Raw genomic sequence first — 26591 nt, 5'->3', positions numbered from 1 at the left:
GATTATTTTCAGAAATGTATTAGAATTATTTTCACCACAATAGCATCAAAGTTATGTTAGAGATTCATAGTTATTTAATTTCAATTGTTCTTTGTTTTTGAATTGTAGATAGAGTTGCATAATTATGATTAGTGAAATATATGTACAAGCCTATTCTTTGTTACAGAGTAACAAGCATATTCTTTGTATGCATGGACAAATAATAGAGAACCTTATTGATCTCTGCTCCATGAAAGCATTAAACTCTTTTGCCAAATTCTTCGAGACACCCATGCCAAATTCTTTTTATTGATATTATTCAATTCAGCAATCCCTTTTTTATAAGGATTGATATGCAAGAAAAGAAAATAGGAAACTACAATCCTATCTAATTAAAAAACAAATATTAATTTTAACTAATAAGATAAGATAGAATAAAATTAGGGTTTGTGATATCCTTGTCTCTCACTCGAAGGAAAATCAATCAGAATCAGAAGTAGAACATCAACAATGGAGCTCCAAAAATCAAAATCAATGGATGTTCCTCTGAGCTTCACACAACATTTATTCTCAAAAGAAGATTATCAAGAGAAGAACCTCATCTATTCACCCTTGTCTCTCTACGCTGCTCTTAGTGTCATCGCCGCCGGTTCAGAAGGCCGCACATTCGACGAGCTTCTTTCGTTCCTCCGATTTGACTCCATCGACAATCTCAATACCTTCTTCTCTCAGGCCATCTCCCCTGTGTTCTTCGACAATGATGCTGCTTCTCCTTTACAGCATTACAATGGAATATTTATTGATACAACGGTTTCCCTTTCCTATCCTTTTAGAAGACTTCTGTCCACTCATTACAATGCCAATCTAACTTCACTTGATTTTAATCTCCGGGTACGTACTATCTCAAATTAAATTGTTTATGAACAAAATATTAATTTTGATTTTGATTTTGATTTTGATTTTGATGTGCTTGGTTGGTTTTAAAGGGTGGTAAAGTGCTTCATGAAATGAATTCATTGATTGAAGAAGATACTAATGGCCATATTACACAGCTTCTTCCTCCCGGAACAGTAACCAACTTAACCAGGCTTATCTTTGCAAATGCACTGTGCTTCCAGGGTATGTGGAAACACAAGTTTGATGGTCTAACATATGTATCACCATTTAACCTGCTTAATGGCACCTCTGTCAAGGTTCCCTTCATGACTACCTGTAAGAACACACAGTATGTTAGAGCTTTTGATGGTTTCAAAATTCTCCGTCTTCCTTATAAACAAGGAAGAGATAGACAACGCCGCTTCTCCATGTGCATTTTCCTTCCAGATGCACAAGATGGACTTTCAGCTTTAATTCAAAAGTTGTCTTCAGAACCTTGTTTCTTGAAAGGCAAGCTTCCTCGCCGAAAAGTACGAGTACATCCCTTCTGGATTCCAAAATTCAATATTTCTTTTACATTTGAAGCTTCTAATGTGCTCAAGGAGGTTGGAGTGGTTTCACCTTTCTCTCCAATGGACGCACATTTAACAAAAATGGTGAATGTGAATTCTCCTTTGGATAATTTATGCGTGCAAAGCATATTTCACAAAGCTTTCATTGAAGTGAATGAAAAAGGCACTAAAGCAACCGCAGCCACTTGGTCTGCGCTGGCACGACAATGTGCTCGAGATCATCTTCCAGCTATAGACTTTATAGCTGACCACCCATTCCTCTTCTTGATCAGAGAAGATTTCACCGGAACAATCCTCTTCGTTGGGCAGGTGCTCAATCCTCTTGATGGATTACCGGTCAAGGTTAGCAATCTCTATTTGCATTTTGTGATTTGGACTGTTGGTGATTTTCTTTATTATGCTGTAATGGAATAGGTTAAAACGGTGGACAGATTAATTATAATAGTGTATGTACTGTTTTGCTGTTTTTTTTTATATTGGGGTAGTGTTACTGTTGAGCCAAATAGAAGTTTCTCTATTGTCAATAAATTGGGAAAAAAGTATAGACTTTGTAGCTGACCACTCTTTCCTCTTCTTGATCAGAGAAGGCACGCGGTGGGCAGGTGCTCAGCAGCAGCTATGCCGGTCAAGGTTAGCAATCTCAATACATGATTGCATTTCGTGATTTGAACTGTTCATGATTTTCTTTATTGTGCTGTAATTAATGGAGTAGTTTAAAACGGTGGAATGCCTAATTATAGTAGTGTATGTTGAATTTTCGTTGTTGTGTAGTGTTTCAGTTTGTTCTTTTAAAGCTATTTGATTGAACCAATCTTGTATAGCAGTGGGCTCTGTTAGTGTTTTGCTCATTACCTCATTTTGTTTTATAGGATTGGCGTGTGACGCCTCTCTCCGAGGATGAAGATTCGATGTTTTTAGGCCTTTCGAGGGGGTGCCTGCCATCTCCAAGGTTACCTTCATCCGCGCTCTTCCCTGAAATTTCCCTTGTTGATTGAAGGTTTGATGTTTCGTTTCCTTTTCCTCTTGGATTTTTCTGGGTTGGTGTTTGTTCTTTCTAGGCTGGGTTGTCATTGGTGTTATTGGCTTTTTGATGCCTTTTGAGGAGGCTTGTATATCCTGTATATTTCCCTCAATTATAATGATATTTTGCTTTCGAAAAAAAATATAGTTACTTTACAAACATCAGTGCTCTAAATTATGCAAAAGAATATCAGGTTGTGATATAGAATGGTGGATTCTAAACTTCTGGGTATGGGGAAATGGAAATGTTTTCTTCCTCATGAAACAAGGAAATCCTATTGTAGAAGGAAGAAAACCATTAAGTTTCCAAAAGCTAAATTGCTATTGCATTCTATTTCTGACTGCTATGTCCATCTAACAGTTGTGTAAGGCTGGTTTTAATTGAATTAGAAATGGATTTTATCTTGAAGTCACTGTTGGTAGATGAAAGCAATAATGTGGAAATGGTTTTTACTTCTTGAGAGGGGGCACGGGATGCTATATATTATCACACCTTATAATGCATTTCTACATTCATTATCTCATTTTAATTTCTTCCGTATGTTGCTCTCAGTTTTGATTATGTATAACTTAAATAGAAGAAACACAGCTATTGATTTCAGAGCATGAATTGCAAGATGAAATTGGAAGTATTGAATCAAGTGACATTGGACCCGAAGCTGCAATCCCAAAAGCAGGACAAAGAAATCCTAAAGTTCCAAATAGGATATTCATTAGAGTAGGGTTATTGTGCTCTTTGTTGACATAATCATGTAGCAAAAGATATACATTTAACAATAATTTTGACTGCAATAAAATTTATCAGAAGTTTTGATTCCAATCCCTCATATACGTTCCTATTTCAGTAAATTAGAGCAATGGATTGCCTAGTTCCAGAATATGTACCATGATAAAAAGACCAAAAACAAGAAGGAAAGGAAACAAAATGTAAGAAATTCCTATCATATTGTTGCTGCAAAATGACATAACATCAAAATACATTTGCTTATCAATGTCAAAACACTAAAATACATATTTGTTCTGGTCTTTGATCTTGGATTGGTTGTCGCGAGCCTTCTTTGCAACAGACAAACCTAGAGGAAGTATTATAACCTTCCTTGGTTTAGGATGTTATCCGATAAGGAATATGTAAAGAGGAGCAAATTTAAACACTCAAATTTTGTCTATTTTTTTAATTTAGTAGTTATTTAGTTGAAAAAAAAAACTGAAAATTTTCAAAAAGGAAAAAAATGATAAAAACCAAAATACAAAATAGTTTATCTCAATGAATTTTTTTTTGGTTATCTCAATGAATTTAGATTTTTTTGTTTAAGTGCATTTTAATTTTCTTTATTTAATTTGAGATGTTCAGTTATTCTCCACGAAAAAAAAAACACACACAAAAATGGTTCCTTTGTCTTTTTTCTTTCTTTTTCATCTACGCACAACACTCACAATTCATTTTCATCAATTTTTCATCCTTATCCTTTTTCATAACATTTTCTTCACTCATTCTTATCACCAATTCATACATTCAACATTAATACATATCTTTACTCACAACACCAACATAATTAGCACAGTGCACACCTTTTTCATTTCTCTCATTAGGCACAAACAATTGGAGATATGTACAACCTATACACAAAGGAGGGGACCATGTGCATAAAAGACAAAGAAAACAAAAGCTGCAGCATTGAACATTACCAAGAGGCAAAGAAATGAAGAATGCACCAAATAGGTCACACACAAAAGAAGGGACCAAAAGCAAATTGGGGAAGAGCACCAAATTAGAAAAGGAAAGGGACTGATCCATGCAGGGGCGTATCAGGCGGGGGCGATCGCCCCCCCAAGAATTTCAAAAATCGTGCCGAATATATTTAATTTTTAGAAGAAATGTTTTCTATCTTTAATCCCGCCCCCCAAAGATTTGTCTATTAATCAAAATTAGACGATTTTTCCGATCTGGAAAAAATGAATTTTCCGTTTCAACTAAGACATTATCATTTAGATGTTTCAGGAGATCCTAATTTAGGAAAGCTGTCAAGTTTATTAGAGTTTTACGAGAGATTAGTTGAAACTGGAAAAACAACAATGTTTCCACTTGTTGACAGATTGATACGTCTTGTTTTAACGCTTACTGTTTTAACAACAAAGCAAGCTTTTTCTGCAATGACAGTTGTTAAGACTCGAATTCGCATCAAGATTGAAGATGACCTTTCAAGAAATTTATTAGTTGTATATACATTGAGAGGGAAATTGCTGAAAAGATCAATGTTGATACAATAATAGATAAATTTCGAACCATGAAAAAATGAAGAGTTCAATATAAATAAATTTTTAGTATTTGAAATATATATATATATATATACTATTCATTGATAAAAAAAATTCTAGTATTTTATTTCTCCCCTCCAACGGAAAAATCCTGGATACGCCCCTGGATCCATGTGAGCAGCACGGGACCTAGAGCCTTTGAGACCAAGAGGCTTCACCATCCATGATATATAAGGGGTAGAGTAGCAAAGAGGAGCCTTAAACCTAGCGCCACATGAGAGCTCCTCTCTTCTCTAATTCATTTTTCTCCCAGCCACAAAACCTTCATAGAACCCTCACCACTTCATCATTTTCTTCTCCAGTCTTCCCTGACCCAACATTAAATTTAAACTCCATCGTCCACAGAAACCCAAAGGAAGGTGGAAATGAAATGCTTACACAATATTATTTATTTCATATATGTGTGTGCGCGTTTTGTGTGTTAGTGCTGGGTATGTTTTTTTATTTTTATTTTTATTGAATGTGTGTGTTATATGTGAGCGGCTAAGAGTGTGTGTGTTTTTCTGTCAAAAAGTGTGTGTGATTGAATATCTTGGCCTCTTAACCAGTGTTAGTGTATGAATCTGCTAATGATTATGTGTGAATATTTTGGGCCTCCAGTCCCAATGTATCTAGTGTTAACGTGTGAAGAATATATTGATGTTTGTGTGTGATTTTTTTTGTGCGCTTAATCAGAATCATCCAACACCATGCCAAGAAATAATATCTTAGGGCAATGATGAATATTATGTTAGCTAATCGTTGAATGTGTTCATTTTAATATATTAATTTATAGCGTATGTTTGTTATGTGAATATCATCCCTTATCGTGTATATAGTCTCACGATGTTGATCGAATCGCGAATTAATGTTTTCCACATTAACATTTACTGAATCTAATCACTACGAAAATCACAATGCTTGTTTGAGTTTCTTAAAGTTTATACTCTAACTAATCCGAAGGGACACTCTCATCGTACCGTTAGACATGACTCTAATTCCTTCAAAAGTCGAGAAAATGAAAATGCGTTTTGAGTGTTAGAGTTTAATCCGATTAGGGGCACTCTTATAGTACCGTGAGGCATGTCTCTTATCCCTTCAAAAGGGAAGCTGTTGTGTTTGCTCTTGGTGCCATGAGATAAAACTCTAGCTTCCCTTTCTTTGTGCCATAAGCAAGGGCATCAATGGTCCTTATCCTCATTTGGAGGAGGTATTACAGTTTTAATCCAAAAGCATATAGCATGCATTATAGATAATATATCTCTTTATTCCTGAAAATGTGACCACTTTTAAATTATTTTATCTCTTTTATACCAAATATGATCGTGTTATTTATTTATTTTGCCTGATTTAATTTGATCTTGCATAGGACAAGTCTTGTTGGCGAGTGCGTTACCCAGTTCTAAATCAGTTGTACGAGCACTATGAACTTATGGCCTCTAAACCTAACAGGTATTACTATTTTGACTAATCATTAGTGCTCATAAAAATCATTTGATTCTGTTCCATTTACAAAGGTCCTGAGGTTTTAATTTCTTGTTAATATTATTTTGAAGATTGGAAATGGTCCTTGCCTACAAGGTTGAAGTATGCATAGCATCAACAGGAAAACAAAAGAGGTCTAAAAGAGCTCTGGCCCTATAAAGGTCTGAAAACATTTTCATAAATGTTCAATATTACACATGAGTAGTAAATCATTGTCCAGATAATTTATATATTTTTTCATTTGTTGTCATTACAACATTTAAGCCAATAAAAGTCATACTAATTGGAATCTTCTATTCCAAAGAAGAAAAAAAAGCAGAATTTTGATCTATGTTGGATGGTTTGATCAATCTCTATGTCTATGATGTTGGATCTATCTACATATGCAGATGCTAGATCTCAAGATGCTAGTTTTGTATTTATGGATCGGTGAGAGATGCAGGGGTTAGATCTACCAAATCTCATTCCCGCTTTTATACGAAGTTATCAAAATATTTGGTTCCTTCTCGTAGGGGTTGGTCAAAGCTCTCAAACAATCTGTGGCATAAAATTTGTGTGCTTTTTAACTTTTATAGTCTGTCTTGTTTTCAAAATAGACTTTTGTAAAAAGTCTTACTGGAAGTCATTTTATGAATATTTGAGACAACTTCTTGTAAGTGTGTAGTATGAATGTTTCCTCTCTCATCCTCATGACTTTCCATTACGTCTTGTCAAATTGTGCAGACTTTTGCAACTTCTTCCACAACCTTAGAGATTTTTCAGATAGGCAGACACTTCAATTGTATCCTGACTCATCTTCCCCATATACAAAATATACTATCACATCACCTTTACCTTTCGTTTGTTCCTTAGCGGCTTATTGAAGCAGCCATGCAGGTATTTAGGGTAATATAAAGTTTTACCCCATTTATTAATATGATTTATAATCTGTCTCCAGAAATCTGAAATAGTTCATATACATGGAGTTAGTATTTTGATATGAGAGAACTGCATATAGAGAAAAAAAACTAAACAGAATATTCCAAAATCAAAACCCACAGACCAAGAAAGCCATATAAATTGGGATATGCTACCCTGATGAAAAAAAAAATACTTATGCTTTATTAGAAGTTCGACTTACTATGTTTTTTATTGAACATACTTAGTCGAACTTCTTGCAAAGCATAGGTCTGTTTTTTTTCTTTTGGATAATGAAGGTATGAAAAACGGTAGAAAGGGGGGGTTTGAATAACGTTTTCAGTACAAAACTACCACCTTAAAGATTTTAACAAATCTTTTCGAGAACTAAGTGCAAAAGATAGAGATAGAAAAGCACACAAGGATTTTATCCTGGTTCACTTGATAAATCACTCAAGCTACTCCAGTCCACCCGTTAAGGTGATTTCTTCCTTCTTAGAATGAAGGCAATCCACTAATCAGGTAAGAGTTACAACTGCACTTGAAACCTACAAGTGACTAACAATTACACTGACTTAGCTCACACTAAGATTCACTCTCTTAGTCTTCTCTAGGATCCGATCAACCTTGATCTCCTAAAGGAAAAATCAAACAACTGTTTGAGGTTGGTGTTTACAAGGGTTTGCTTCTGAATAAGCTGAGTGTAAACTAAATAAATTACAAGATGAAAGAAAGCTTAGAATATGTCTTGCGCGTGTGTGTTGCTTCTTCTTAGTTTCTTCTTATTCTTGCCGCTTCTTTCAATCTTCAGCCTCTATATATATACTCCAAGGATTAGGGTTGAGCGTTGCATGGAAATGCTACCGTTGGAGGGCAGTTCTGGAAAATCCAGCTTCTGCTGTGGCTGAGAACGTTAGGTAGGTCGTCAGGAAGGTACACTTGCTTTTGTACTTGGATAGCGACTTGACCTTTTAACCTAGGAGACTTCTGATCAGAGGAATGCTTCGTATTGGAACTTGTGAAGCCGGTTGATCAGAGTCAGAGGGAAAGCACAGATCCTCTGACCATTGTATCTTCTGATTCTGAACTCAGAGGGAAGAACATGGCCTTCAGAGTTTCTTGCTTCTGGACTTCAGAGTTTCCACTATTCAGCTTCTGGATCTTCAGAGTCTTCTACACCATCAGAACATCTGAACCTTCAGTGTTTCTTGGTTGTCAGAACTTCTGGATCTTCAGAGCTTCTAGCGACTGAGTCCTCATCAGAGTTTGTATAGCTTCAGATCTTCTGAAGCTTTTCCACTGTTCATACTGAACATGGTGAATGCGAAAGCGTTGCTTGGGTTACCCTTTATACACAGTGCTTCTGATTTGTGTGAAATTGAGTCAGGGTCAGAGCCTGTAAATAGCACACTCAGAAAAACACGTTAGAGTACCACAATTGTTCATATCAAAAGGTTAACTTGTAATCATCAAAACATAGAGTTGTACTACTAGATCAAAACTTGATCTTACAATCTCCCCCTTTTTGATGATGACAAAACTAAGATTTTTGATGAACAATTCTTAAACATTAAACTGAATTCACTCAGAGTTTAGAGATATAGAATAAGACTTATCCTGATGTGAATAGTTTATCTTGCTCATTCTGAATTCAAGTCACTGCTTGATTCTGAGCTTAGCTCCCCCTGAATCTAATACTTGATGAAAACGTTAGTAAAGTCTAGATTCTGAGCTAAATCATATAAGAGTTCAGAGTGAAAAGCTTATGACATAGATGAAAAAACGAATAATCAGAGCGCATAAGTGATCAGAGTCATGGACAAGGTATCAGAGTCTTGGGTATCAGAGTCAACTTAGAATCACTTCAGAAGAAGTGAAATGTATTCCTTGTATTTGCCCAGTGACACATCTATGGTCATGAAGGTGGAATTCTTAAAATCTCCAAAAGAAAAATAAGTCACACTAACACATCTTACACATCAAAAACTGGGTTTACTCCCCCTTTTTGTCATAAGCAAAAAACTTGGGGTGTGAAAAACTTAGCTTGAAGTACAAGGTACTCCCCCTTAGAGAAGGTCTAAGTTGAAAGAAAATGAAGACGATGTAAGAATCAGAGTGAGGCGATAATAAATAGAAGAGTTAATGCAAGGGATGAACGTTTACCACCGGTCAAGTGAGTAAATAGAAGGGTCAGTTACCAAGTACTTAACCTCGAGAAACTGTAAGAGCATTAACTTTCAGAGAGAAAGTGAAGCCTATATAAAGCGTTGGAGAGAAAGGTAAGCTTCACACCTCGAATAATTTTCAGTAAGAAAAATGGCATCATACAGAATGGCATTAGAAGAGCTCAGAAGGAAGGCGTTTGAGGAAGATATGTTCCTCAATATTAGGCATCCCGATGGTACAAAGACCATACAAGAGCTGACGAAGACACTGCTGGAAGAAGATCTTGGTCCAGAGATGGAGAAAGATCTGAAGGAGTTCCTCTGCTTCGTGGAAGAGATTCAGGAGCTTTGCCAGCGGGAGCTGAATCTGCTGGAAGAGAAAGAAACTGTGGAAAAGAGACTCAAGACGACAGAAGATAGTCTAGAAAAAGATGATCTGAGCATCAAACTTGGCAACATAGAGTATGCATTGGATCGTCTGGAGAAGGAAAGAGTGGAGCAGCGCCAAGAATGCAGAAGAATGAGGAAGGATCCTCCATTCTAGATATAGGGAATAATGTATGATGGAAAGAGTTATGATGTAAACATAGAACAATTATGAATAAAACAGGTTTTGCAAACATATGTGCCACAAATATATATAGATATATGCATATAGAATCACAAATGAACAAATTAAAGTAAGGAAATAAGCAGAGTTTAAAGAAAACAACGTTAAATAAAAAGGAAAAGGAAGAAAAAGAAGAGATCCTAAAAAACTAAGATTTGTCAGTACGGCGCAGAAGTTCCATCATCATGTGCTTCATCTCAATCAGCATGGATTCATGAGTGTCAAGACGTTGTTCCATGATGTCGAGTCTGGATGAGCTTGTCGGAGTAGAGCTGGAAGGAACGTTCTGAGCAGCTTGAGGTTCTGGAATGGAAGCAGAAGCAGCAGGAGTAAACAGAACTGGTGCAAGTCGCTCTGCCTCAGCCTCAGCTTCAAGACGTTCTGCCTCAAGTCTGGCTTGTTCAGCCTGAGCTGCTGCTTGACGGGCAGCTTCTTCTTCTTGTTCTTTCTGTCTCTTGGCTTCTTCAAGGGCTTCAAGAAGCTTGGTTCTCTGTTCGAGTTCATGAAGAGCCACCCTCCTAGCAAACCTTTGCTTTGCAGCCTCAATGCTCTGACTTCCCTCTGCATGCAGGAGCTGCAGCATAACGGGAAACTGAGCCACCAGCCAAGTGCTCAACTCGTTCCACTCATCAGCCACATTGTCAGCATTCTCACTGAGGTCAGTCTGACCGTGCACATTGCGGAGCCTCAAGGAGGCTTCATGATTGAAAATATTGATGCACTCAGAGAGAGATGTGGGTTGAAGGTGAGTATAGGGAATGATGGAGAGGTTTGGTGCAGGAGAGGCTGGGTGATTGCTGCTATGAGCTTCAGAGGCACCTTGTGGAGAACCAATGTTAATTATGGGAGCATTGGGTTCAGAGGTTCCACGGTGAGGGTCTGAAGTTTCAACCAGAGGGTGAGGTGATCTAACCGAGGATTGGTTAGATACTGATTGTTCAGGTTCAGGGTCTGGTTGAATTGGCTCTTGTTGGTCAGGGACAGGGTGAGCCTGTTGGACTAAGGGGTCTGCCTCTTGGATAGGATTGGCCAAGATAGGTTCATCTGGGTCAACTAGACGTTCAGGTCTAGGGCCAGGATATTGCCTAGGGCTTGGACAGGTAAGGTAATATTCTTCCAAGGCAGATACCTTCTCTTTCCTAACCTCCATGAATTTTCTAAGTGATTCAGAGGTATTGGAGGGAGGAGAGTCAATGACATTGATGGGGAAGGATACAGGTGTGAAGGCTGATGAAGAGTCTGTATCCGTGGTTCTGACAGCAGGACGTGCTGATGCTCTGGGAGCAGAGTGATCAGACGTTCTGGGTTGTGGTTCTGTTGGTTTGGGTTCTGGTTGGTTAGGGATGATGGGTTCAGAAGTTAATGAGTCGTATGGAATGGTAAGGAGAGAGGTTGGATCTTCGGACCTAGAGGGTTGGTTCTGAAGCAAATTCCAGAGTGGTGCTTCAGTAGGAGAAGGTTGAAAGAATGAAGATCTTGGGGAATGTGGTGGAGAGGTGGTTTGTGCGGCTGGCTGGGATTCATGAATAGGAGTGAGGGGATTTGAAGAGTGTTGGAGTAAGGCAGAAATTGGGAGTGCATCAAATAAATTCAAATCATCATCAGAGGTAAGTGCAGGCTTACTTGTATGTGCTGATGATCGAGTCACTCTGGCAGGAGGTTCAGTCCTTCTGACCTCTGCAGCAGCTGGTTCCACCCGAGTAGGCTTCACCACAATTCTGACTTTCTTCTGCTTCTTCTTTGGAGGACCATCCTCACTATCATCACCATCATCATCATCAGGCTTGCTCTTCGCCTTCTTGACCAGAGGGACATCAGATTCCTCTGAGGATTCGTCCAGAACCATCTTCCTCTTGGTTTTCTTCTTGGGAGGAGAAGGAAACTCTGGAGCTGGTGGAAGTCTGCTGACGAAATCATCAAGGTCAATCTCGAATCCTTGAGCCCTGAGGTCTTCAACATAGCATCTGATGGCTTCAGGATGGTCTGCTTGAGTCCACAGAGGGTAGTCATTCAGAGGCATTCTTCTTCCTCTGATCTCAGAAGATGTGTCCTCATGAGCAGGAGCAATCTTCTTCTGGACTAAGCCCATCTTCTTCAGAGAGTTGGCAGTGAAGACATCGCTAACAATTGTGCTCAAGTCCTCTGTGCAACCAGCATTGATCAAATCTTGCACCAAGTTGCTTTCAATGAGAAAGTCTGAGATCAGCCTCCCAAAAGGGATATATTTGATGGCTGACTTGATGGAGGAGGTGGTGCGAGACTTCCGGATGCATTCCTTCAAATAGGAGAACAGGAAGTAGGGAAGGCAGATCTTCTCCTTGTCTTGAATGAAGAACAGCATCGCCTTCTGATTGAAGTTGATGTAGTCTGGAGAACTGCCCTTTGGTCGTTGATTGATGCAGTTGAGCAGGATCTTGTGCCAGATTCTCAGTTTGGGGTGAAGGTCCATCACCTTGTAGCTCGTCTTGCCCGGTTTGAAGGTGGTGTACAGGGCCTTGTTGACGATGTCCTTGGTTCTGGGTTTCAGCTTCGATTCCGTCAGTGAGAACCGATACCCATGAGCAGTTTCTGCACCTAGCAGATTCACGAAGGACTTCTCCGTGATGATGATCTTCCTACCCAGTATGTAAGAGACCACCTGAGTGTCATCACAATCAGCATGCTTCCAGAATTCCTTTACCAGCTTCTCATACACCGGTCCTCGAAGTCGATTGAAGTAGTTTCCCCAACCTTGAGCTTGGACTTCAGGACGAAGATCAAACCCATTTGCAGCCAAGTTGTCGAGGTTGAATCTCCATTCTGCAAGGACTTGGAGTTCCTCAGGAGGAAATACACAGTGAACGGCACAGCCCCGTTCTGCAATAGGAACAATCTCCTCTTGAACTTGAGCTTGTTCTTGTGCTGGGTTCTCAGAGCCCCGTTGACCCGTTGCCAACCCGACTACCATGTGAGGGAACTGAGGTGCATCTGCAGTAGATCTTCTGGTTTGTCTCACCATTTTGAAGAGGTTGAAGGTTTGAGGTAGAAGATGAAGTTTGAAGGATGAAGAGAGATCGAGAGAGAAATCACGAAGGAGGCGGTTTTGAAAAGCAGGGAGTGCGAGAGTGAAAACCGGAAGTGAGAGAGAACGTGTGTGTATAGTGGGTTTTATCAAATAACCGTTGTTGATTCAAAAAGCACTTTAAGATCAACGGTTGAAAATTAAAGATAGACAGTAACAGTAAAATACACAATCACACACAGAAGATAAGCATATCTACACGCAATCACAACAGACTGTCACACGGGCACAAGGAACTATGCATCAGAAATTCTGACGCACGTGTTGTTGTCTCAGCTTCAGAGTCAGTACCAGTGGGCACACACACTCTGATTGAGTTACCTTCTGGACTAGACATCTTCTGATCAAGAAGTATCATAGTCAGAGGTTCTGATCTATCTTCACTCTGGACAAAAGTCCATGTTTAGATTTTTCAGAATAAAATTAAATCTATCTTCAGCTAAGGGCTTTGTAAAGATATCTGCCCATTGATGGTCAGTATCAACAAACTTCAGAAGAAGTACGCCCTTCTGCACATAATCTCTAATGAAGTGATACTTTACCTCAATGTGCTTTGCCCTTGAATGCAAGATAGGATTCTTGCTCAACGAAATTGCAGCAGTGTTATCACAATAGATTGGGATATTGCTCTCAAGGATCTGATAATCCTCCAGCTGATGTTTCATCCAGAGCATCTGAGTGCTGCATATTGCTGCTGAGATATATTCTGCCTCTGCAGTTGATAGAGCAATGGTTGATTGCCTCTTGCTTGCCCATGAGACTAGATTGCTTCCCAGAAATTGACAATTTCCAGAAGTACTTTTTCTCTCTGTTCTATCTCCAGCATAATCAGCATCACAATAACCTGAAAGCTTATACTCTGATGTTTTCTTATACATCAAGCCAAGGTTAGTGGTGCCTTTCAGATACCTTAGGATCCTCTTAACAGCAGTTAAGTGGGTTTCCCTTGGATCTGATTGGAAACGAGCACATAAATGAACACTAAATAATATGTCTGGCCTAGATGCAGTTAAGTACAGAAGTGAACCTATCATGCCACGATAGAGCTTCTGACATACTTTACCACTTATATCTTCTTTTTCCAGAATGCATGTTGGATGCATTGGAGTCTTGGCCACTGTAGATTCCAGCATATTGAATTCTTCAGAAGTTCTTTAGTGTACTTGCTCTGATGGATATATGTTCCTTCTGGTGTTTGATCAACTTGTATTCCCAGAAAGTACTTTAATTCTCCCATCATACTCATCTCAAATTCAGCCTGCATCATCTCAGAAAATTCTTTGCATAGAGATTGATTAGCAGAACCAAATATAATATCATCAACATAAATTTGCACAATTAAGATATCATCTTTATAAGTCTTGCAAAAGAGAGTTGTATCTACTTTACCCCTTACAAACTCATTCTCCAGAAGGAATGAGCTAAGTCTCTCATACCATGCTCTGGGAGCTTGCTTCAGACCGTAGAGTGATTTCTTCAATTTGAACACATGGTCTGGTTTCTTTTCATCTTCAAAACCTGGGGGTTGATGAACATAGACTTCCTCTGAGATATAACCATTTAGGAAGGCACTCTTTACGTCCATCTGATGTAGAACTATGTTGTGATTTACTGAGAAAGAAATCAATAGTCTGATTGCTTCCAGTCTTGCTACTGGAGCAAATGTTTCAGTGTAGTCTATTCCTTCCTGCTGGCTGTAGCCTTGAGCAACTAGCCTTGCCTTGTTCCTGACTACATCTCCTTTCTCATTTAGCTTGTTTCTGAATACCCATTTCGTTCCAATAACATGGACATTCTCAGGCTTCTTCACTAAGCTCCAAACATCGTTCTTGGAGAATTGATTCAATTCTTCTTCCATGGCCAGAATCCAATCCTTGTCCTGAAGAGCTTCATCTATGGACTTGGGTTCAATTAAGGACACCAATCCTTTCAGACTCAGCAAGGTCTCTTCAGAGGGTCTGAAGGCAGATCTGGTTCTGACTGGTTCATCTTTGTTGCCCAGAATCAATTCCTTAGGATGAGCTGCAGTGATTCTGCTCTTCTTCAGAGTTTGTGAGTTAGAGGGACCAGCTTCTTCCTCTGGTTCATCTTCCTCTGGCTCAACTTCCTCTGGAGCTTTGCCTTTGTCAGAAACATTAATGCTTAAATCTGCAAACTTTTCAACTAGCTTTGACTGGTCAGAGTCAAGCTTATCATCAAATCTAACATGAATAGATTCTTCAATAGTCTTAGCATCAGTATTATAAAATCTAAAACCTTTAGATCTATCAGAATAACCAAGTAATAGACACTTAGAAGATTTAGCATCAAATTTATGCAATCTATCCTTAGTATTGAGAACATAACAAACACAGCCAAAAGGATGAAAATAAGAAATGTTGGGTTTTATGTTCTTCCACAATTCATAAGGAGTCTTTTTCAGAATTGGTCTCACAGAGATTCTGTTCTGAATGTAACATGCTGTATTTACTGCCTCTGCCCAAAAGTGCTTAGCCATGCCAGTTTCTTGGAGCATGGTTCTAGCCATCTCCTGAAGAGTTCTATTCTTCCTCTCAACAACACCATTTTGTTGAGGAGTTCTGGGACACGAGAAATCATGTGTAATTCCATAGGAATCAAACAGACTCTCAAACTTGTCATTCTCAAACTCTCCACCATGGTCACTTCTGACACGCACAATTCTACAAGCCTTCTCGTTTTGCACTTGAGCAATGAAGGTAGAGAACACAGCATGAGACTCATCCTTGCGGGTTAGAAACTTTACCCATGTCCAGCGGCTATAGTCATCAACGATAACCATCCCATATCTCTTGCCACCTATAGACTCAGTTTTCACTGGTCCAAACAGGTCGATATGCAGAAGTTCTAACGGCCTTGAGGTTGAGACAACATTCTTTGCCTTGAAAGGGACTTTTGTGAATTTGCCTTTCTGACATGCTTCACAAAGAGCGTCTGAAGCGAACTTCAGATTGGGTAAGCCCCTGACAAGGTTTAGCTTGCTCAGCTGAGAAATCTTTCTCATACTGGCATGCCCTAACCGTCTATGCCATACCCACTGCTCTTCATTAACAGACAGAAGGCACTTCACATTCTGAGCCTCCAACTCAGATAATCTGATCTTATAAATGTTGTTCTTCCTCTTGCTGTTAAACAGAACAGAGCCATCGATCTGACTTACAGCCCGGCAGGACTTTTGATTGAATATAACATCATAACCCTTGTCAGCTAATTGACTTATAGACAATAAGTTATGTGTTAAGCCGTCTACCAATAAAACATTATCAATGCATGGACTACTATCTACACAAATAGTACCAGTACCAATAATTTTACCCTTTTCATTTCCTCCAAAGCCAACTTCGCCTCCAGGCTTAAGTTTCAGCTCTCGGAACATACGCTTTTCTCCCGTCATGTGACGCGAGCATCCACTGTCCAGATACCATGATTGGTGTTTCAGTGGAGCTATCAAGGATATCTGCAACATAGATAATCTTGTCCTTAGGTACCCACTTTCTGGGTCCTCTCTTGTTAGTTACCCCAAAGGTTCTGATTACCTTGGGTGTCTCAACATGATATTTTAAAGGAATATTTGCATGATATTTAGTCATAGAGAAAGATCCCTTTTTAAGAGGGTTTTTAGCAACTTCAGCAGGTACAGGATCAGGCAATATGGTACCAGAGGGAACAAAGCATTCATACAAGGATTTAGCTTTAGACACAGAAGGCTCATTTCTAATTGGTTTAGAATAGCCAATGCCATGCATTCCATTTCTGCTTACACCATAGATCATTGAAGCCATTAAGCTTCTATCTACGCTTTTAGCCAGGAATCTTTGAAAAGATTTTTCATACTTAGATTCATGCTTACTATCAGAGGCATCGCAGGCAATAACTTCTTCTAACTTTGCAATTTGATTCTTAAGCACAGAGTTAGAATTAACTAAAGCATGGTTATCATTTTTCAAATCAGATATGATTTTCTCATGTTCAGAAGGAGTTTTAGAAACAGCAGATAAGTTCTTTTTCAGCTTCTTATGCTTAGACAACAAGGAGTTATACTTATCCATGATATCAGACAAAGCATGTTTCAGTTCAGAGGTAGAGAAGGAAGCAAATACCTCATTTTCATCGTCAGAGTCTGGATCTCCTTCTGATTCTGAGTCAGAGTCAACAGCTTCCTTTGACTCTGTTCCTTTGTCTTTGACAATAGCCATGAGTCCTTGGACTTCACCATCAGAGTCAACATCCTCTGACTCTGATTCATCGAATGTCACCATCAGACTCTTCTTGGTCTTGAAGTGCTTCTTTGGCTTCTTGTCCTTCTTCAATTTTGGACAGTCACTTTTGTAGTGCCCTGATTCTTTGCACTCAAAGCAAGTGACTTCCTTGATTGATGACTTCTTCTGACCTGAGGATTCAGACTTTCCTCTTGCCTTTCCAGAGCCTTTGAACTTGCTCTGCCTGTGCTTCCAGATGCGGTTGAGTCTCTTGGAGATCAGAGTCAGCTCATCTTCATCAGAATCTTCTGATGCTTCTTCAGATTCTTCTTCTTCAGCTTGAAGAGCCTTTGACTTCTCAACCTTAGCCTTTTCAGATTTGGATTTCAAGGCTATGGACTTTTTCCTCAGATCTTGCATCTCTGAGCGCTTCAGCTCATGGCATTTCAAAATGCTGATGAGTTCTTCTAAACTCATATTCTCAACATCTCTCGTGAGCTCTATTGAAGTCACCAAAGGCATCCAACTTTCAGGAAGACACCTGATGACCCTTATGACGTGATCTTTTGTTGTGTAGCTCTTGTTGAGAGGACGTATGCCAGCTACAAGCAGTTGAAATCTGGAGAACATTTCTTCAATGGACTCATTTGGCTCCATGATGAAGGATTCATACTTTTGGATCAAAGACAGTGCCTTTGATTCTTTGACTTTCTTGTTTCCTTCATGAGACATCTTCAGAGAATCAAAAATGCCTTTAGCAAACTCACGATCTGTAATCTTCTGGTACTCCTCATAGGAGATAGCACTTAGAAGAATTGCTCTTGCTTTATGATGTTGTGAGTACAGCTTCTTTTGATCTGCAGACATCTCTGACCTTGGGATCTTTTTGCCATCTGCATCAACTGGACGCTCATAGCCATCCACAATAATATCCCAGAGATCTGCATCGAAACCCAAAAAGAAACTTTCCAGTCTATCTTTCCAATATTCGAACCTTTGACCATCGAACATAGGAGGCTTTGCGTTGTAACCATCTCTTTGAGTTTCACTGGTGGTGGCAGCCATTGTTTTTCACACCGGCCCGGATCACTGAACACTGTTAGGTGTGGTAATCAGAACTTGCGCTCTGATACCAATTGAAGGTATGAAAAACGGTAGAAAGGGGGGGTTTGAATAACGTTTTCAGTACAAAACTACCACCTTAAAGATTTTAACAAATCTTTTCGAGAACTAAGTGCAAAAGATAGAGATAGAAAAGCACACAAGGATTTTATCCTGGTTCACTTGATAAATCACTCAAGCTACTCCAGTCCACCCGTTAAGGTGATTTCTTCCTTCTTAGAATGAAGGCAATCCACTAATCAGGTAAGAGTTACAACTGCACTTGAAACCTACAAGTGACTAACAATTACACTGACTTAGCTCACACTAAGATTCACTCTCTTAGTCTTCTCTAGGATCCGATCAACCTTGATCTCCTAAAGGAAAAATCAAACAACTGTTTGAGGTTGGTGTTTACAAGGGTTTGCTTCTGAATAAGCTGAGTGTAAACTAAATAAATTACAAGATGAAAGAAAGCTTAGAATATGTCTTGCGCGTGTGTGTTGCTTCTTCTTAGTTTCTTCTTATTCTTGCCGCTTCTTTCAATCTTCAGCCTCTATATATATACTCCAAGGATTAGGGTTGAGCGTTGCATGGAAATGCTACCGTTGGAGGGCAGTTCTGGAAAATCCAGCTTCTGCTGTGGCTGAGAACGTTAGGTAGGTCGTCAGGAAGGTACACTTGCTTTTGTACTTGGATAGCGACTTGACCTTTTAACCTAGGAGACTTCTGATCAGAGGAATGCTTCGTATTGGAACTTGTGAAGCCGGTTGATCAGAGTCAGAGGGAAAGCACAGATCCTCTGACCATTGTATCTTCTGATTCTGAACTCAGAGGGAAGAACATGGCCTTCAGAGTTTCTTGCTTCTGGACTTCAGAGTTTCCACTATTCAGCTTCTGGATCTTCAGAGTCTTCTACACCATCAGAACATCTGAACCTTCAGTGTTTCTTGGTTGTCAGAACTTCTGGATCTTCAGAGCTTCTAGCGACTGAGTCCTCATCAGAGTTTGTATAGCTTCAGATCTTCTGAAGCTTTTCCACTGTTCATACTGAACATGGTGAATGCGAAAGCGTTGCTTGGGTTACCCTTTATACACAGTGCTTCTGATTTGTGTGAAATTGAGTCAGGGTCAGAGCCTGTAAATAGCACACTCAGAAAAACACGTTAGAGTACCACAATTGTTCATATCAAAAGGTTAACTTGTAATCATCAAAACATAGAGTTGTACTACTAGATCAAAACTTGATCTTACAGATAACATATTCCAATTATAATTACTTTTTTGGAAGGGTTTTGATTATAGGGATATCCTGCTCAGTTTTTTTCCCCTTTTGTATGAGGTTCTCTAATCTCATTGTACTAACTCCATATATTTGAACTTTTAGAAAATTTCTGCACACATATTATAGATAAGATTAAAGATGGGGTAAAACTTTATAGTACCCTAATACCTACATGACAACTTCAATGTGTAAAGCCGCTAAGGAACAAAGGAGAGTAAAATTGATGTAATAATATATTGTGTATATGGGAAAGACGAGTGGGGATACAATAGACTATTCTCAAGAAATGTCTTACTATGCAAAAAATACTCTTTTAGCAAGTTGAGGTATAGAAGGTAGTAACAGAGGTCTGCACAACTTGAGGAAGAGAATAAACACAAATATTCATACTACACTTGCATATACAAGATAGGAAGTCGTCTTAAATAAATTCTTAAAATGACTTCTTGGTAGATCTTTTACAAAAGTCTATTATGAAAACAAGACATGTTATAAGACAAGGGTAATTGTTATTCGGACCCTCCGATAGCTATTTGAACCCCCTTCAAAGTGCGACCATAACGCACTTTAGAGGTGCGTTTTGAAGTGCGTTATAACGCACTTTGAAAGTGCGTAGGTAACGCACTTTCAAAGTGCGTAAAGTGCGTTATAGTCGCACTTTGAAGGAGACTTCAAATAGCTATCAGGGGGTCCGAATAACAATGCCCTAAAACAAGTTACAAAGGTTAAACAACACAAAAATTTTATGTCACAAATTTTTTGAGAGCTTTACCACTTGAGATAAAAAAGGCAGTGAGATTTGGTAGATCTAAACCTGCATCTCTCATTGACCCATAAATGCAAAGCTGACATGAGATCTGACATCCTACATTTGTAGATCCAACATCATAGACATGATCGAACCATCCAACATTGATCAAACCTTTGGATCTATAATAAGCATATGTAGATACCTCTGCATGTAGTAGATAAAACAATATAGATCAAACTTTTGGATATGTAGATAAATCCAACCTCTACATCATAGATCTAACCTTATATATGTCATGGGCATATGTAGGGAGAAACTTATACAAATTAATACTAGGAAAACCATCAGATTTAAAGATAAAATTGTAAAGAGCGTACCTCTTGGAGAGGTCCTTACAAGTTCTAGTGATGATTCTTACATGGAAGTTAAAAGGATATAATGAAACCGTGGGATCTGTGACACCTATTTATAAACACCGAGATCCAACCTCTGAATCTCTCACCAATTCATAAATGGTGAAGGAACCTTTGGAGTAGTCCTTATAGAGTTTCGTATCTATCACCAATTCATAAATCCAAGTATCTTTCGATCGGTTCCTGTACCACAAAACATATTAGAATCTTGATAGATTAATCAGGCGAAAAGTCAACAACAAAATCCAAATGTAACGCCCCGATTTAAGGGTCACTTTAGTAACCTTTTCCAAAATAAATGTGAAATTTTCTGAAAATAAAATCCTTTTCAAAGCAAACTTAAAGAATAAACAAATGACTGAAAACATCTCATTCATTGATTTCTCAAAAGGTTGAGTACATTAATTTTATTATGCAAAAGTAAACTAATGCCCTGACCTTTCCTGAGCCAACAACACACGATGGACTTTAGGAAGGTACCAAGCCCTAGAAAAGCAAAAAGGAACTCGAGCTCACAATCCCCAAAATATAGACACAACTCTCACCCGCCCGACTCAGAGTCCTCTAGCATCGAACGCTGCGTTAATAGCATATAGGACAAGGGTCTTCATTCTGTGCTCTTGTCTATCACAAAACTTGTCGAACAAAGGAGAAATTGATATGCGTCGTCCTCAGCCTGGGTATCCACAGCAACAGGGGTAGCAGCAGCAGTTTCGGCAGTCACCGGCTCTAACGAGGTCGGTGTGTAGAACGGTGAACCTGGACCTGGAGTGTACCCTGGTTAACTCAGAGGCTTCAAAAGAGTCCATCTCAACCGAAGGCGTCATCTCTGCATCCTCCATAGGTAAGAAATGAGCAGACTTAGTCAGTCGATCCACTATGACCCAGATAGAGTCAAGTCTCTTTCGTGTTGTTGGTAAAGTCATGTCTCTTCCGTGTTGTTGGTAAATCCATTGAGATACTATCTCATTTCCATTCTGGCCCATCTAATAATTGTAGCAGTCCAGATTATAAGTATATATAATAATAGGTCAGACGATATACACATAACCACATACTTATATGTGCTCATAAAGTATAGTATATTTGAAAGCCATTTCTATTCACACCTACTCACGTCGATCTATCAATCATGTGGCTTGCATCACAATATGAGGTTGCCCATGACAAACCTCTCAAACACTCATAACAATCAAACTGATTCAAATAAGAAAATATCCCAAAGCAAATGACATCATAGTTCATATTATAATTATCAAGCAATAGGCATCGTAACATACATCAACAGTTAAATAACAAAAGTCTCATATTAGGGTTAGTCACGTAGCCCTAGTTCCATAGTCTATGTGAATGCAGACACTTTCGCATATCCATTACGCCAACTCCACTTCTGGGTAGGTGGGACAAACAGGACTCCACGATTGGGGTTGACTCCTAGCCAACGAACCGTTGTCCCACAGCTCCACTATCGAGGTTAACTTGTCACTAACGCACTGTCGCTTCACGTTTTGTCGCTCGTTCAGGTCCTTCATTGCCCCCAAACCTCGCCACAGACCAGCCCAATCTAGGTCACCAGTCATGGTCATCAAGTCCGATCCCGGTCACTTGATAACATACTCATGCCATGCAAGTTAGTCATCATCACAAAGCTCCCAACCTTACATGTTCTGATCTCGAACATTATCGCAATTATAAGAGTATAACTTGCATGCATATCATAATTAAAGCTAGCAACCTAATCAAATATGGCATATTCATAATAACAACTAGCATTTATCACATCAGTGATCATATATCATCCCTATCATATATAATTATTCTTAATCCTACTACCATGTTATGCCATTTGTAACATCTTGATCTGACAACTGACCTCACGCTAACAACATGAGTCTTTTCAGCGCACTTTGTCCTCACTCCGCACTTCTTGGGAAAACTTCCCAGGGGGTCACCCATCCCACTATTGCTTCAAGGCAAGCACACTTAACCTTGGATTTTTTATAAGTTGTGCTCCCGAAAAGAAGATGCAGCTTGTTGTTATGAGTAGTACCAATCAAATCTTTTATGCCCTCATGAACTGTATATTCCCATACCTATACAGTCTTTGTAAGATCCAGACTTTATTATTATTATTATTATTATTATTTATATGGATAAATAATAGACTTGGAGTTTTAGTGAATAAAAGTGAAGTTTTTGGCGAAGTTGTGTTATTTGCAAATCTGCCCGGGATCTTGTGTGAATTGTTGAAGGGTCTTAAAGACATATTTTGGAAAAACTTCTTTCATGATAATTGTAGCTCTTTCAGTTAGCTAAATTCTCCATCCGGTTTCGTGTCAATCCGATATCTATAGCTCAAGATATTCGATTTTTAGTGAGCGGAGGACTGGCTGTCCAGCCTATGCGATTTTGCTAAATCTTGGGAAAGATTTGATTTTGATTTAAGGAAGGGGATTATCTACCTATTAAAAAATTATATTCAGTTTTTGCTTTTAAATAAAAACTGAATATCTAAAATTATATTTTCAAAAACAAAGAGATTTATTTAAAAAAAAAAAAGAAGGAAACCCTAATGGGCTTGGGGGTGGCCGCGGGTTGGGTTTTAGTGAGGGAGGAAAGTTTCTTTTCATTCAAGCAACTAAGGTCTGAATTAGAAACCCTACCACACTCTTCTAATCACGTAAAAACAGAAGAGAGAAAAGAGAGAGGAGCCACCACCTTGCAACCCTAGCACCGTCGGCACCACACGCGAGAGAGAGAGAACGCGAGAGAGAGAGACCAAGGGAAGGAGGAAGAGATCGAGCAAGCCAGAGAGAGACAGCAAGGAATAGCTTCTTCATACTTCATCTTTCTCTTCTTTTCATACCAAAGACTCAAGGTAAGGGCTGGTTTAGGAAAAGGGTAGAAGTTAGGAACTTTGCCATGAAAATCCTTGAGAAAAGTTGTATTCTTGCATGCTTTTGTATGAGCTTTTGTGAACATGATGGTTGCTGTACTTTTTGCCATGAAAACCATGATTTCTAATCCTTATATGATGTATGTTACTGGAAAATGACCTAGGAACTCTGAACTTGAGTTTTCAAAATTTAAATTTGAAGCGGAAGTGACTCTGCCAGTTTTCTGTACTGGACAGCGAACTTCGTCGCCCAATATCACCCAGTTTTGATTTTCAAACGAAAAAGTGGTAAACTAGAAAGTTGTAGGATTTTAAATTAGCTTTCCAGGCATGTGTAGTACGTAAATTTTGGTTGAGAAATGAGTTCTGTAAATCGTTTTTAGTGATCGCTATTTCTGCTACTTTTTTAGAAAACGACCATGACACTTGATTTTCAAAAAAACTTGTATCTATCTGTTATTTAGTTGGTTGGTCTTCTGAATTTTGAATATCTTCCTCAATGATACTGTTTTGATGTAATTGCTATGAATTATGTGTTGAGATGCATGAGAATGTGAGTATAAGTATTGTTGTAGTATGAATAAATGCCTGACTGAGATTTATTTAAGAAGGTAGCTCATCCAGCTGTAATTCCTTCTGTTGTTGATTATATTTCTTGTCGTTTATGTTTTATCCGACGTTGAACTGTTAAGACTCTAGGATGACATATTAGAGCCATTAACAAAGAGAACTGAGAATTTAATCGCTTGCAAGTAAAATGTGATATAATTGGAACATAGGTCTAGTGATGACTATGGACCATGAGAACGATGGTGCCGTTAGAGACAAACGGTTGCTTGCACGCGAGGGTGATTTGCTGGATTGACTGTGTTGGTCTCCACGTGATAACCAAGATTGAGTCATGGGATAGGGATTGACTGTGTTGGTCTCCCTGAGATTTGTGGATTGACTGTGTTGGTCTCCACGTGACTTGGGTCGACTGTGTTGGTCCCCTTGTGATTGTGCATCTGCGGATGTTCGAGATTGGCCAAGGTGTTGATGTGGTTGTGTGAAGTGAGGATCGTTAGTTTAACCAAGTACCTGGGTGACTAACTGTTCTATGATATCCTAATAAAGTAAGAGATAATATGTGATGTGAGATGTATATTCATGTTTGATTTGTAACCTGACCCTTGCTTGTGTGTTTTGTGTTGTTTTGGGGGGGGGGGGTAGATGGTGTTGACGAAGACAACGGTGTCGATCCATTCTTGGGAACTGATGCGATATGATAAAGAGAAGGATCGGGCTTAGGCGACCGACACGTCCGGAGACCGGCGAGTTTATGGCGACGATGATTGAGCTGATGAAGATTTGGGTTTGGGATGTGAGACCTCTACTTTCTTTCCTTGGGGTTGAGAGTTGCGAGTGGGCAATGAACCATTTACTCATTTTCCGTTGGTTTAATTTGATGTAATTTACCTCTTTACATTCCAGACAAGTGTTACATTTGGTTCCGAATGGTTACTAATTTCAAATGGTTTGGTTTTAAGTAATTCCACATGTTTTCGATGGTTGGTTAATTTTGAAGATTTTCGTAATAATGAGCCTTTATAACTAAGTGAGGTTAATTAATTGAACGACGAAAACATTTTACGAAAATCCATGTGTTTGTTACTGTGTGACACTCGAGAAATCGGGGCGTTACAGTCTTGGAATACGCCTAGAAACCTGCCATGAGCCGCTCCTTGTTCGTGCCTCACTGCACTGACGATCACTCTCTGCCCTCGTCGGCCCGGGTGTCACAGGCCCACCAACTTCCGCTTAGTTCTTCCCCGAACCACACCGTACTTGGAGAGGATATACACCGTGGAAATACACATATCGTCAACACACCTTGATAAGAGATTCTCTCTAAGGCATGATGAAGGTGAAATGAATCTCTCAAAGATTTTATGTCTTTGAATGCGAATAAAATTGAAGGTGGAAAGTTTTTTACCCTCATTCAAAGACATAAAGACCTAAAGTAGTTCACGTAGAGATGAGAAGATTTGAACTCAGGATTCTGAGGCGGCTTTTATCGAGATTGTTTTAATATATTTCTCTGCCTAGGGAGAGTCATGAAACCTTATTATAGCTCTTCAAAAAGGTGGTTCAAGATCTAAGTACACCCTCTCTTCTTGTTAACCGCGCCGAACTTTTTGCCCTTGCGCGCGCTTCTACACGGCCTCAATCAGAGCGCCCTTCATCTCGCATGCGTTTCCACAATCCTTGTCTTCCATGCAGCGAGTGCCATCCCCCGCGTTCTAGTTGTCGAGGTCCACACGATTGAATACCGCTATGGTTGTGCTTCGTCCCATGCGATTGAATAACATTTTTTTAAAATAATAATTAATAACATTTTCATGTTGGTTCTCTCACCCACGCAGAGGTCCTCATGTCCGATGGAGATGAGGATGTTCATGACCGATTGAATTCAAACAAAAGTACAAAAGTTGAATAAAAAATAATAATTTTCAATAAAGGCAAAAAAATGAAAAAACGAAAAATTTATTGTTAGATTAGATCAGACATTTGATTTGATTTCTCGCATGTCATCCCACCCGACAGCGAGGGGCTTGTCCTCGCAGCAGCAACGATGTTCCCCGTTATGACTTCGTCTGCGCTCCTAGCCGTGGCAGTTGCGTTTCGATGGGCTATGATTTTAGCGACTCGGCTTGGCTTCTGGTTGGTTTGTTTTGAGACAGATTGCCTTCTGCTTTTCCATAGGTGGAAAAAACCGCCGGATGGTGGTTATTATTTGAGTTAAGTTATTCAAGATTGTGTTCAGTTAAGTTGTGCTTTTGATTCTGTTCATTTATCTTTTGTTAGACGCTCAGGCAATATAGTTGCTGACTTTTTTGGCCAGGAAGGCCTCATCATTTTTCAGTTTAGTGTGGATTGAGGAGGTGTCTCCTGAGGCTAGTTCTTTTGAAATTTCCGACATTGCGGC

At 39.2% G+C, this 26591-nt stretch overlaps 1 protein-coding gene and 1 long non-coding RNA gene across 6 annotated transcripts; both read left to right on the top strand.

Annotated features, from left to right (window-relative positions):
• Positions 1-337: 337 nt before the first annotated feature.
• Positions 338-3287, top strand: LOC130738700 (serpin-ZX-like). 5 transcript variants are annotated; one of them, XR_009019535.1, is made up of 5 exons: positions 338-870; positions 966-1769; positions 2015-2057; positions 2297-2424; positions 3050-3287. XR_009019535.1 is itself a non-coding variant. In XM_057590812.1 (5 exons), the coding sequence occupies exons 1-4, from the start codon at positions 490-492 to the stop codon at positions 2420-2422; spliced, it is 1359 nt and encodes a 452-aa protein (XP_057446795.1). In that variant the 5' UTR covers positions 363-489; the 3' UTR covers positions 2423-2424; positions 3050-3285. The 5 variants fall into 5 exon arrangements, 3 of the variants coding, with proteins under 3 accessions (XP_057446795.1, XP_057446794.1, XP_057446793.1); XR_009019534.1 differs by having other exon boundaries at positions 340-870; positions 3037-3286; XM_057590812.1 differs by having other exon boundaries at positions 363-870; positions 2010-2057; positions 3050-3285.
• A 1352-nt stretch (positions 3288-4639) lies between these two features.
• Positions 4640-25126, top strand: LOC130738698 (uncharacterized). Its single transcript, XR_009019533.1, has 4 exons — positions 4640-5122; positions 6112-6194; positions 6299-6388; positions 24836-25126. It is a non-coding gene; the product is annotated as an uncharacterized LOC130738698 (long non-coding RNA).
• Positions 25127-26591: the final 1465 nt, after the last annotated feature.

The sequence above is a fragment of the Lotus japonicus genome, chromosome 2 (assembly GCF_012489685.1).
Source record: "Lotus japonicus ecotype B-129 chromosome 2, LjGifu_v1.2".
In the NCBI taxonomy this organism is placed as follows: Eukaryota; Viridiplantae; Streptophyta; class Magnoliopsida; order Fabales; family Fabaceae; genus Lotus; species Lotus japonicus.
This window is presented reverse-complemented; position numbering and strand designations above follow the sequence as displayed.

Bases quoted from the DNA above. Each gene is read 5' to 3' on its own strand.
- LOC130738700 (XM_057590812.1), top strand. From the start codon at position 490: ATGGAGCTCCAAAAATCAAAATCAATGGATGTTCCTCTGAGCTTCACA. The intron at 871-965 runs GTACGTACTATC...TTGGTTTTAAAG, and splicing joins CACTTGATTTTAATCTCCGG to GGTGGTAAAGTGCTTCATGA. The intron at 2,058-2,296 runs GTTAGCAATCTC...TTTGTTTTATAG, and splicing joins CAGCAGCTATGCCGGTCAAG to GATTGGCGTGTGACGCCTCT.